The sequence below is a fragment of the Silurus meridionalis genome, chromosome 5 (genome assembly GCF_014805685.1).
Source record: "Silurus meridionalis isolate SWU-2019-XX chromosome 5, ASM1480568v1, whole genome shotgun sequence".
In the NCBI taxonomy this organism is placed as follows: Eukaryota; Metazoa; Chordata; class Actinopteri; order Siluriformes; family Siluridae; genus Silurus; species Silurus meridionalis.
Genome location: NC_060888.1, coordinates 18,609,894 through 18,622,401, shown reverse-complemented (window position 1 = coordinate 18,622,401; position 12,508 = coordinate 18,609,894). Strand labels below are relative to the sequence as shown.

At 41.5% G+C, this 12,508-nt stretch overlaps 1 protein-coding gene across 6 annotated transcripts in view; it reads left to right on the top strand.

The window, feature by feature from the left end:
* Positions 1-12,508, top strand: part of mid2 (midline 2) — a 128,431-nt gene that overhangs the window by 98,030 nt on the left and 17,893 nt on the right. For 4 of the 6 annotated variants that reach the window (XM_046849260.1, XM_046849257.1, XM_046849262.1 and 1 more), the window contains exons 3-5: positions 4,835-4,900; positions 5,851-5,946; positions 10,123-10,230. In XM_046849260.1, the coding sequence (XP_046705216.1) occupies positions 4,835-4,900; positions 5,851-5,946; positions 10,123-10,230 (270 nt within the window). The remainder of the gene's footprint in view (positions 1-4,834; positions 4,901-5,850; positions 5,947-10,122; positions 10,231-12,508) is intronic. The other 2 variants (XM_046849261.1, XM_046849263.1) reach the window with 1 other exon arrangement.

Here is a 12,508-nt window from a genome sequence, read left to right as displayed (position 1 = left end):
TGTTCGAACCTGCCGGTTCTGGTTGTGTGCAATGTATAGAATACGCATCAATCCCAGTAGAGGAGTCCATAGATAATAATTTCATTGGAAGAATCTCCTGCTCATCTGACTAATAATCAAATACATGTTCTCGTTTTCAAACACCCCTAACGCTCAAGGATAATAGCAGGACAGACCCACAAGATACACCAGATGTTGAATGTGGTAGATAATAACCGTGGAGCAATTTATTAGGCAGATCCGTCGAGCAGCTCCTTCCCCTTTAAAGTCATGTGTGGCTATAATTAGCACGACCAGATATTTTTCTTCCCAGTCCCTTTTCGGGAGACACAGGCCCTCATCCTCTTTCGGAAGAAGAAGAGATTAGAGAGGTCGTCGCTTTGTCTCTTTCACCTTCATGCCGCTTGTGTATTGCTGTATGATAGGATGTTCTGCGTGGTCTCAAAAGAGTGGCCGTTATGCACAAAACAGGAGCTGATGTTGGAGGGAATGGACTGATTGACATGAAGTCAGGCATCCATCTGGCAAATTACACTCATGAACAAAATGATAGGATAAAATTCAACCGTCTTAATGGCCCCGAATTTAAAATAACAGTTCTGCAGGGCTCCATTTGTCATGTGTCGTAATATAAATTATGCTTAAATTGTAAATCTGACGTATTGTACATCACAGGTATTAGATATTATGTAAGGCTACTACAGGATGGTCAAAGTGGACTTTCACGTCTCTAATTTCTCTACTGCAGTAAACCAAAAAACAGGCCATTATACACTGTCGGGTGTGATTTTGAAGGTAATGGTTCAGCGAGTTGCTACCATTAGTCAGCAAACTGCAAGCAACATTAGCTGACAATTGCTATCTAAGCGACTTATGTGATTGCTATTAAAGTACTGGTGAACCAGCTTCTTAGATTTGATTGGATTTCACACGTCGAAGTAGTTACAACTTATTAAAGATGCCTGTCACATCACCATTGGTGACAACTGACAAATTTTCTTGGAAAATGTTGGGAAAAGGAATAATGTATGGGGAAAACATTCACCCATACATGCACTAACAAGCTATAGTTGCTTCTAAGGAGCTCCCCCTGTAAAGCAGGTACCACCTTTAGCAGCCAAACACCCCATACAGTATCACACCGAACAGGCATGACATTACGACCACTTGCCTAATATTTAGTCAAGCCCCCTTTTGCTGCCAAAACAGTCCTGATAATGGAGCATCAACAGCACAAACACAACAGCTTCGGCGGTTTGAGCTACAGAGGCATGTGTGTTGGATCAGACCACACGGGCCAGCTTTCGCTCGTCACATGAATCAATGAGCCTCGGCCGTCCTTGACCCTGTCGCCGGTTTACCCCTGTTCCTTCCTTTGAACCACTTTGAATAGATACTGACCACTGACCAGGAACATCCCATTAGAGCTGCGGTTATTGAGATGCTCTGACCCAGTCGTTTCGCCGTCACAATCTGGCTCTGGTCAAACTCCTTATGCTCGCCCATTTTTCCTCCTTCTAACACGTCAACTTTGAGGTGGAAATGTTCACTTGCTGCCTTATAAATCCCACCCACTAACCGCGCCACGACGAAGAGATAATCAGTTATTCACTTTACATGTCATGGTGTTATAACGCCATAATGTTCTGCCTGATCGATTTCTTAGAAGGGATTCAAAATTAAAATGAGAAACTCAATTTTAAAAAATGTTTTCCAGATGAAGGCCGAGTACTTAGCATCCATAGCATCCATAACACTGAAGTACAAATGGCTACAAGATGGTTACAGTGAAAGAATCCTGTTTTTATTTATTTTTTTCTATTGACTAATACTGAACTGAGCCTGAGGCAAAATTAACCACATTCACATGTATTGCATTTGTTGACAAAATAATTAATTGCCTTGGATAATTCCATGTCTTTTATTAGAGGGCAAAAACTACAAATAGAAAAATGCAGGGTTAACGGCAGAAAAACAGAGGCTCTACCAAGACAGAACAAAGTGAATGTGTTTTTAAACCAACAGGCCAAACCGGATATATAAAACAGTAGTGACTTCTCCTTAAAGTAAGAACACTTTTCTACCAGACACTGCAGCACGGCTCGGCTCAGCAATTTAGCTCTAATCCGCCACATTGTCAGTATTTTCACAAGCCATGCCATAGTTAAGTGCCCGTGCTGAATTTAGTTACCCTTCTTGTCTCTAGGCCATGTGAGCCTAGACATATGTTTAGAGCTAATCTTAAGTACTAGGCTAGTTTAAAGTCTGACAGAGTTTCTTCAAGCCTATGCTGGTGAATTTAAGAGTCCAGAAACGTATATTTCTTTTTTATGGTCCAGATCAAATCCATAAATTCTCATCAGGGCAAATTCATAACGGCTTCTAATTCACATTGTGTTGAAAGTCCCACCTGGTGCCGCTACCTAATGCAGGCAGTGAGATCAAATTCATGACTTTTACAGATGTTTTAGCTTTTGGAACAATGGGCTGTGTTACGGTTATTGTTTTTTTATTTTTTTATCAACAATTTACAGTTTTATACTGTGTGCTCTGGTGTAAGAGCTTCAGTTTATACACTTATACCATGTCGAGCTAATTAGTTTAGTTAATGACAGAGAAACTCTTCACCGCTGTGCATTTCTAACTAGAGGTCTACCGATTAATCGTTTTTGCTAATTATTCGTAAGATAGTTGATTGCTGGAATTATCAGCTATCGGCAAAAATCCATAACGATCATTTTGTCCGGCTTCCCGTCCGCTGTCTTTACGAGAGTGGCCTCTAGAGGCAAATTACACGCGAGACTGCGTGCTGCACGGAGAGCGCTATGTTTGTTATTTGTTATTTACGAATTATATAATTATATTTATTAATTAACATATTCCTATTTAGTTTATTTCACACATTTTCATGATTCAGTACTTTTTTTTATTATAATTTTTTTTATATATATATAATAGTTCAGCATTCATTAGAGTGTTTTTTTTTTTTATCCAGTATTTATTTAAAAAACTATGTACGATCCACCCAGCTATTTATATTAATTATTTTCTTTTTTTTCTTTTTTTATATTACATCTTTACTTTTACTTTTTTCACTTTTACCGTAAGCAACTGCAACCGAACAGTATCCCTATGGGATCACTACAGTATTCTGATTCTGATTTCTGTGAAATCCACAATTGGTCGGCCTCTAATTTTAACATCAACTGACACATGCCTGCATTAATTTCTAAATATTTTCAAATTTTATTTTCTACATACGGTAGCATCATTGCCTTCTCACCACTCCCTAGTGTGCAGTTGATCCCGAGTTTGGGTTACAGCCTGAAATAAGTTATTTAATACGAGGCGAGATTCCTCGGGGTTCTCTGGTTTCCTCCAGCCTCCCAAAAAACATGCCGATAGGTGGATCAGGCAGGTTACGTTAGAGCAAGCATGTGATAGTGTCCCATTACACCAGCATCTCCTGGGATTGGTTCTGTATCTACCATATTTTAATTTAATTATTTTATTTATTGCATTGTTTCTCTCTCAAACTGTAAGAGAAACAATGTTTGCCTGTTAAGCGACTAACCTCAACTTCTACATACAAGCACCTGCATCATTATTAACATGTGTCCTGAATGTTCCTGAGTCCGTAGAGCAGCTGTGATTAAGAGCCTAGAGGACGCCGAGGTTGACTGAGCGTTTGAAAGTTCATTCATGTTTAGAGATTAGTGGCTTGTCTTCTCAACAAGAACAGCATCTGGGGCGTGTCTGGTATATGCGCATGATAATAACCCGAGTGATGAACAGCTGATGGTCTGTTATGACAGGAATGCATCACCTTTTCATTCCCTGTCACGCCCTTCCCCTCTATCTCCCTCCTCACGCTTCCTCTATCCACATTTTTTCCTTCAGCCGTTCCCTCGCGTGCCCGTCGTCAGAGCTCTCACTCGACTGCTTCACAGATGCCTCTCAAACTAAAGTAATGTCACTGCTCTTCCAAATGCAGACAATTCCAAAAGATTTTTCTTATCCAATTTCCCCTCCTTCTTTTTTGTTCATTTCTCTGTTTTCTGTCCTGTCTGCTATGCTAGTTCGTTCCCATCTCTCCCTCGGTGTGCTGCCTGCTCTTGCATGGCTCAGGCGGAGGCTTTGAAGTCTGCTGTCTGCTTTAATGAGTGCATTTCTCAATGGCTCAGTGTCTGCTGCTGCAGATTTAGAGGACTGAGGGCACTGCAATGCTACCTTGCTCCGGGGAAGTGTTGCTTTCTTTCTCTCTCTCTCTCTCTCTCTCTCTCTCTCTCTCTCTCTCTCTCTCTCTTGCTTTCCCTCGATAAATTTCCGCTTTTATCTCCATTTAATTCTCTTTCTGTCTCAATTTCTCACTTACGGTGTCTCTCTGACTTTGTTTCTCTCTTCTCTCTCTCTCTCTCTCTCTCTCTCTCCATCCCCACACTCTTTCTATCTTTGCATAATGCCACTCGAACAAGACTTCAGCCTTTCCTGCACTCCAGGGAAATGCTGCTTGGGTTTGATGTATAAATCATCCCCTTCTCGTTTGCTCTTTAATTAATGACCCCCATCTGTTCTCGCCCAGCCACTCAGAATAAAAAAAACGCTGACAAGCCACGTGAATGGCTCCACTTGTTCAACTGATGCAACCGTCCAACACAAGCAGGGTACAGGAAGCGTACCTGCTCCCATGTGGCTCACACAGCAGAGCGAAAGAGTAAGACAGAGAGAGAGAGAGAAAGAAAGAGACAAAGAAAGACTGAAAGAGGCAGAAAGGCGAGTTCCAGCGAGCCAGCTATCCCAGTAAGGCTGTGTGTGTATGTGTGTGTGTTTGTAGGGTTTTCACGTGAGCCCCGGCAGAGTATCTGAAGCGGTTATGGAGGCATCACAGACAAGCGCTGCGGTGAGTCACAGGCCACCTCGGCTCTCCTCTGCGTCGGAGACTAGGGCGCCCATGGTGCCCGCGTTCCTGACAGCGAGTCGAGACGGCCGAGCTGCATCCCTAATGCATGACTAGCCATCAGAGAGCGGACGGCCAGACTCCTTTTGCGTTGTGTGTTTGTTTTGATCATGGCCGTTGTCATCGCTCCACGCTTTTTTGGAAACTTGTTTCATTTTATCCACCCATGTCATTACCACTAGCCGCTCCGCCAGGCTCCATCTGCGCGCTTCTCTTTCAAATCTCTCATTCCGATTCCGCTAGATACATCAGCAGCTACCGAGAGAGACTGGGTTCATTCCGACTGATGCATCTCTTGTGTTTTGTAAAGCATGTGTAGTGATCTCTATTAGAGCCTGCCATTTCTCATACAACATATAGGTGTTCGGTAGAGATTTACAACTGATTAACTAACAGATTGTGGCTCTGATGTGTACATTCCTTACAGTCTGTCTTAACGAAAAAGAACCACAAATGGCCACTCTCTGGCCAACCTTTATTTTTTATTGAAGATTACTAAGCAGCATGTTCTTCACAGTGGGGGGGTTTATGGAGGTCACCCACAGAATGCCTGCTCCTGGCTGTACACTCCCCCCCCCACCACTCACCTGATAATGACTGTGTGAAACTAATTTACCATTAACTTTTTATTAACCCATACTATATTTGTTTCTCTTGAGTTTTTGATCATTGCTTCCCAGGTGGTACAGGAGCATCTTTTAGGACATTTAGGATCTGAATCTAAATATAAACATGCTAACTAGTACACGGCTCCGTTTATGACCTACGTCCAAACAATAACCTACAGCCGTTGCAGAAACAATAAAGGATCAGGCAGTTTTGCCGAGCTCAATCCAAAACCTATATACAGCACTTCTCGAGGTCTTAACGCACCATGTTTTTCTTCCCAACAGCAAACACTGGAGAACAACCTGACCAATCTGGTAAAAAGGAACAGCGAACTGGAAAACCAGATGGCCAAATTGATCCAGATTTGCCAGCAGGTGGAGGTAAATTTAGCCAAGCACATAATACAGTATTATTCATCATTATCATCATCATCATCATCGTCACCCCATAAATGCCACTCTCTCCTCATAAGCTTTACATAACAGATTAGTTTTGTTTGGACATGTCAGCCTTCCACTTAATAACAGTGCAGCTCCGATATTAGAACTAGAGTTGCTGTCAGAAGTTTGGAAACACCTTTCATTGTATTTGAGACACGTGCATGTTTACGCAGGTTTATTCTGTTTATATGCAGCATAACTGGGTAGAAGGCAAAAATACACTGTGAATGAGTGGAAGAAGGTTTTGTACACAGATGAGTCCGCATTTGACATTACCGGCTCTAACAGCAGCACTTTCATAAGATGGAGAACAGGATGGTGCAGATGTTAGCACACTGCCTCACACTCACACTCAAACCTACAGGTGGAAGCTGAACTGATCGGGGTTGTTTCGGAGTAGAGAAGTTTGCAGACTTATTACTGGTGAAAGGAAAACCGAACTAACACGGCTACCATTCCATACTTCAACACCATGCAATTACTGACTGGAACCAAGAGCGTAAACATTGGGCCGGAGCAGCTGAACACAGAGCAACCGGTCCAGTCGACGTACCAAAATCCTGTAGATCACAGGCTCAGAACTCACCAGGAACAACTTTGGCACGGCAAAGTATTTCAGCTGAATCTTTGGTGCAACAAAACGGATATTCATGCTTAAGGTTTTTCAATGAAAATTGAAGTTTAATGTCTATACATTTATATACTTAGCAAATCTTACTACTGTTTAATTACCCACTTCATTGGATATAATCAAAAGGCACGTTTGTGTGTATTAAAAAACCAGAAGACTGTTTCCAAACTTTTTGGCCTAAATATTTAGGTTATTGATTGCAGTTCACGATTATGAATGTATAGGAATATCCCCTCAGTGGCGACCTCTACAAATGTATTTTATTGATGCGCTTTATTAAGTTGATGGTCCAGTCCAAAGATAAATATGTGTACAGCCACTTGAGTCCTTCTCCCGCCCTCATCATTCTGTCGGACAGTCTTTGAGTTGTATGAAAAAAGAATTGGAATCCACTATTCCTATGACCAGGAGACAAAATGAGCTCCGTGTTGCGCAAATGTCTTTTTAAACATTAAAAAAAAAAGCGCTGTCCAGCTGAGGCTGATTACTTACAGATACTGATGTGTCTCTAATTTATAGCAATCATTTGCAGCACTGATTTGATTTGTCCATGAAATCCATGAAATTTGTCCATGAAATCCTGATTTAGCCCAAACTACTTGTTGATTATTAGTCCGATATCGTCTGTAATTGCACCAGAATTGACTTTTATATTGAGGGCCTTAAGGAATTTACCGTATCTGAAATGTAGTAAAAAGTTCTGGAAGTACTTAAAATGGAGTATTTAAACTTTAAGCCAAAGAATGTAGTAACAAATTCTTGAGCCAAATGTGTTGAAGGTAGATATTTCCTTCATACATCACTAAGCAGAGCTAATTATACTTGTTCACTTTCTCAGCAAACCAGGCTGTAAAGATGTCGCTTATAGATGTATAGTCTTCTTTATTGCAGTAAACAAAGCTTGCCATGAAACAACAAATCTCCCATTAGCCTCCCCCAACAATATTTTGCCAAAAGTTTGCGGACACCTGGTCATTAGTGTGGTATGTGCTTTTTGTGCACCACATTCCACATTTAGTCCCAATTTGCTCTTATAATTCCCTCCACTCTTCTGGAAAGATGGTCCACTAGCTTGCGGACATTTGTGTTCATTTGGCTACAGGGTTCACATTCACTCAGTCGGTGTTTACATTCATCCCAAAGGTGTTCAGTAGGGTTAAGATCAGAGATCTATAGCAGGAGATCTTCCAGTCCAATCCATGCAGAGCATATCTTCATGGAGTTTGCTTTGTGCACAGGGGCATCGTCATGCTGGAACTGGTTTTGGGTCTCCGATATCAAGCGAAGGAAAAACTTCACGCATTTGCTCCTCTGGCTCCCAAATGGCTGTGGATTCAAGCTCGCCATCTCCTAACGATTGGGCAATTACTTGTCTGTTGCTCCACCTAGGAGCTTATTGCGTTTACTCTTAGGCAAATTTTGTGCAGTAGCCGTGGCATTCAAGTGAGCACCATTAGAGGGTTGTGCTATCTGAAAAAGGGTGAAATGGGGCCATAAAAAGAGCTCTTATCTAGTTATCTTTCAATCACGATGAATGATTTAGAGGGCTAAAGAAGTTTTTATAGCATAATGGCACAAAGTGTTTAAGTGAAATAATTAATGTTCAAATCTGGTGTATGTTACAGAATATCTAAAGAATTTTCTTGATCCCCTTAAGATTCTCGGGCTCTAAAAAAAAACCACACCTTTTCCTTCCCATGGTACTTCTCAGCAATAGGAGGTTACTCTGCTTTATTTTGAAACAAGTGGCATTGTGCGAATCGCACAAAACACAGCACAACACTGGCCACCACACTGCAGTCCTCTTCTGCCTCATTCATTTTAAATAATGGGCTTCAGCGTTTGCCCTTCGGTGAGATCACAGCCGATGGGCCTCAGATGAGCGTTTCCTGGCCTCGCACCGAGAACTTCCTGTCCCATTCTGTCCCGAGCTGTCAGCGCACAGCAAAGCCACGCTGTAATCAGCTGCAGGACAAAAACAGAGCTCTCACTCTCACAGGCATCTGCTCTGTGTTGTTAAGATTGTGTGTTTTTTCTTGACACGTCCCTCACTGGTGATAGACCGCTGGGATCCTCCATGTCTGCAGATCAGCAGATTAAATGTACCACAAGGTCTGGTCGAGAACGAGATTCAGGCTTTGATGAGGGAAGCCATTAACCGAACCCCACCGCAATCAGCTCAGACTGCAACAGCTTCTTCCCACGGACCGAAATCAGGAATCAGACGGTTGCTCGATGTGCCTTCGGTTAAATCTGGTCAAAACAATGGGTGTGGAATATATGTCAAAAAAGTGTCGCTGTTTTTTTTTTTTTTTTTCGGTTAATGTACAAAAACAACAGCAGCCGTTTGCTGAGACGTGAAACTCTTTCAGAGTATATACCCGTAAATGATTCATCAAATGTAGCACTGTAGCAAAGCAGCTGTGAAGTACCACATGTTCAAAACATCTGCATGAATGAGATCCCATTAGCTGCCATCCCTATGCTTGTTTAATACATCAATCAGACAAAACATTATGACCACCTGCTTATATTGTATTGGTCCCCCTGGTTTCCAAAACAGTTCTGACCGTTGAGCATTAACAGCAGGAACTTCTTCAGCAGTTTGAGCCACAGGAGCTCATGTGTGTTGGATCTGACCACACAATCCAGCCTTCACCCCCACGTGCATCAATCCATGACCCTGTCTCGGGTCACCTCTGTTCCTTCCGTTGGACCACTTTTAATAGATACTGAGGAACATCCCACAAGAGCCGCAGTTCTGGAGATGTTCTGACCCTGTCGTCTCGCCATCACAATCTGGCCCTGGTCAAATTCCACTTTTCCACTAACCCGTCAACTTTGAAGACAAAATGCTCAATTGCTGCCTAATAAATAACAGGCGCCATGACGAAGAGATAATCAGTGTTATTCACTTCACCCCTCATAACGTTATACCTGATCTGTGTATATCAAGAGAACATATTAATATGTAGGGATTAGAGAAAGAAAGGGTTAAAAGTTGCTGTATATTATTAGCCCTTTTTTTCCACTCACTCCATTATCATGTTCCTTGTCTTCTTTTATGTGTTCACCTTCTGAACTGCTTACTTTTGCTAATGGGATCAAGGCCAGATGAAATGAATTGTGTGATGGTGTGTGTTAAATATGTGATCAAAGCAGCTCTCGTGTGAATGGCGAGCCTCGAGTAAAGCTTGGCGTACGGTCCGAGTAAAGGTCAGGAGCGCGCAAGCAGTCACAACTTTTTATTATTTAAAAAGTGTTTCAAAATGGAATTTTCAGAGTGAAGGTCATAAACTGCTTTAACGCCCTAGGAAAAAAAAGAATAAATCACCCAGCCCTTCTCACACACACGTGCATAGTGCCTACTAATGCTCCCCGAACCAGACGAAGTCAATGGAGCAAACAGAAAGCAGGATTAGCATGAGGCTCAGCGCAACACTCCGAGCGTTAATCGTCGTGACTGTGCGTTCCTTTTCTTGCAGGTGAATACGGCAATGCACGAGGCCAAGCTGGTGGAGGAGTGCGATGAGCTGGTGGAAATCATCCGCCAGAGGAAACAGGTCATTGCTGTCAAGATCAAAGAGTCAAAGGTATGCTAGCCAACACTCGTGCACCTCCAAGACGGCACACAAGGGAAATTAATTGCGAATCTAACCCCGGCTGCGCCTGTGCGCCGCATGCCAATCAATTACACCTCGAAAAGGCTATTATGTATTCAGACCATGGGGCGTGACACAGCCTTAAGTTACATTGAGAAAAGGAACGAGTTGGTCGACGCAGATTTGTAAACAGCACAGGCTCCTCACAAGCTTCAGTTTCTTCTAGGCCCATCTGTGCTCGCTCTCCAGCAACCTGTCAAATAGAGAGGCCCATATGGAGATGACAGCTCCGAGCTTACTCTCAAAACTCCTCACTAGATCTGTGGAAATGACGCCGCAGAACTCGTCACTTGCCTTCTGTCTACGGAGCTCAAAAATAAAAAATAAACGAGGGCTTGCACAGGAGTCTCATAATACAGCGCCTAAGAAATCGAGATCATTCTTGGTCCCTGCTCGAGAAGGTTTCGAGGGCTTTCTGTTACCTGCTTCGAGATCAACTAGGAGAGCTTGAGCGCTTTTGCATTATCGGAGAAATCTGCATCCAGCCACAAACTTTCACAAGTGCTGAGAGGTGCTGGGCTCGAGGGAGAAAGTGGCACAGAGAGGAAGTGAAAGTGAAGAAACAATGCTCATGCGAGACCAATAAGATTAGACAGCGGGCCAGGCTCAGGTTCATTCCAGCCATGGCGTGTTGGTTCCAGCCATGTGTGATCTTTAACAAGCATCCTCTGGCGAGTAGAAGTGACGCTTCACTAATGCCAAACAGCACAAACATAAAAACAAAAAAGCCAGTCTACTGCACTGTTCTGTTCTTTTCGTTTTTGCTCTTAACCGTATGTTTTTTTTGGTTTTGGGATGTTTCCATTACAGTCATTGGAAAAAACAACGTAAAACATGACATTTCTTGTCATAATATTATTACAAAATGTATATATTTCTATTAATAATAAAGATAATTGTATTATTATTACCATTTTTGAACATCAACAGTTAAATTTTTTGCAACAATTTAAAATAAAGTTCCTGCTTGGTTAAACCATATATAAAATAATATTTTATAATATTTATAAAAAAAATAAAATAGAATAAATCTAATTAATTAAATACACTTTTTGTTATATTGATTAAAATTGAGTAATTTATTAAATTGGCACAAATTAAATTGATTAAATAAAATGTGTGTGCATGTGTGTGTGTGTGTGTGTGTGTGTGCATTTATTATTTAATTATATATATATATATATATATATATATATATATATATATATATATATATATATATATATATATATATATATATATTTTAATATCTACTTAATTCAGGGAACTTTAACAAATGTCTTCATTCCTTCTATCCTTAATTTATTCACTCCCTTAATATGTAAAACTGTCAGGATTTTCTCTTTTAATGCTGGTCATAAAATGCAAAAAAATCCATAGCGCCAGCGTTGCCGATGGCAGATGTGCAAATCAACGCACTACAAACCGTAATTCAGCGCACTACACATTGTGTTTCCGGTGACACTACACTAACTTTAGTTTCCTTTTTATATCACTGGCATTGTGGTGTGTGTTTTCAAGTTTAATAATAATAAAAAAATTGCCTTAAAGTGCGAGATGGAGACTAAACAAACTGGCAGTCCGCCACTTAATACGTTCATGAGGGAAGATTTTAACTGTGTTCCGTAAAAGGATTCGCTACACGTGTACCATACCGAACGTCCTGTACAGAAAAGGTTTGAACACGTGTACCGCTACACCCCTAGTGTTTAAGCATCTATGAACTCTTTTCCTGGATGGAGAAAACGATATTTGGATTGGACAGGGAAATATATCATTAGAACGGGATGCAGGAAGCTCAGGCAGGTGTACTAATGCTCAGCGCCGACTCACGTTTAGAGAGATGGATGTGATATGACAGGTTTCTGGAAGCATGAAAATGCTGTAAGAATCATGTCATTGACTTTTCGAAATGGCTCTAAAAACAAGCCTTAAAAGACAGTAAAAGGTTTCCGTGAAGTAGCGCTCATACCTTTATACTGAATCAGTCGATCCAGTGCCAGCATGCTGTGATAAATGATTGAAGGCATATGCTGTCTATCATATAGTCCACAAGAAAATAGAATTGTATTACTAATGCCACAGTATTTCGACTGGTTACGCAAGAAATGATGCAGTCAACAAGCTTGTTTAAGCAGGTCTGGGGTGTGTGCACAGCAATGCGGACTGGCTTGCCAAATCTTGCTCCTGTTTCCCACAGGTTTGAAAA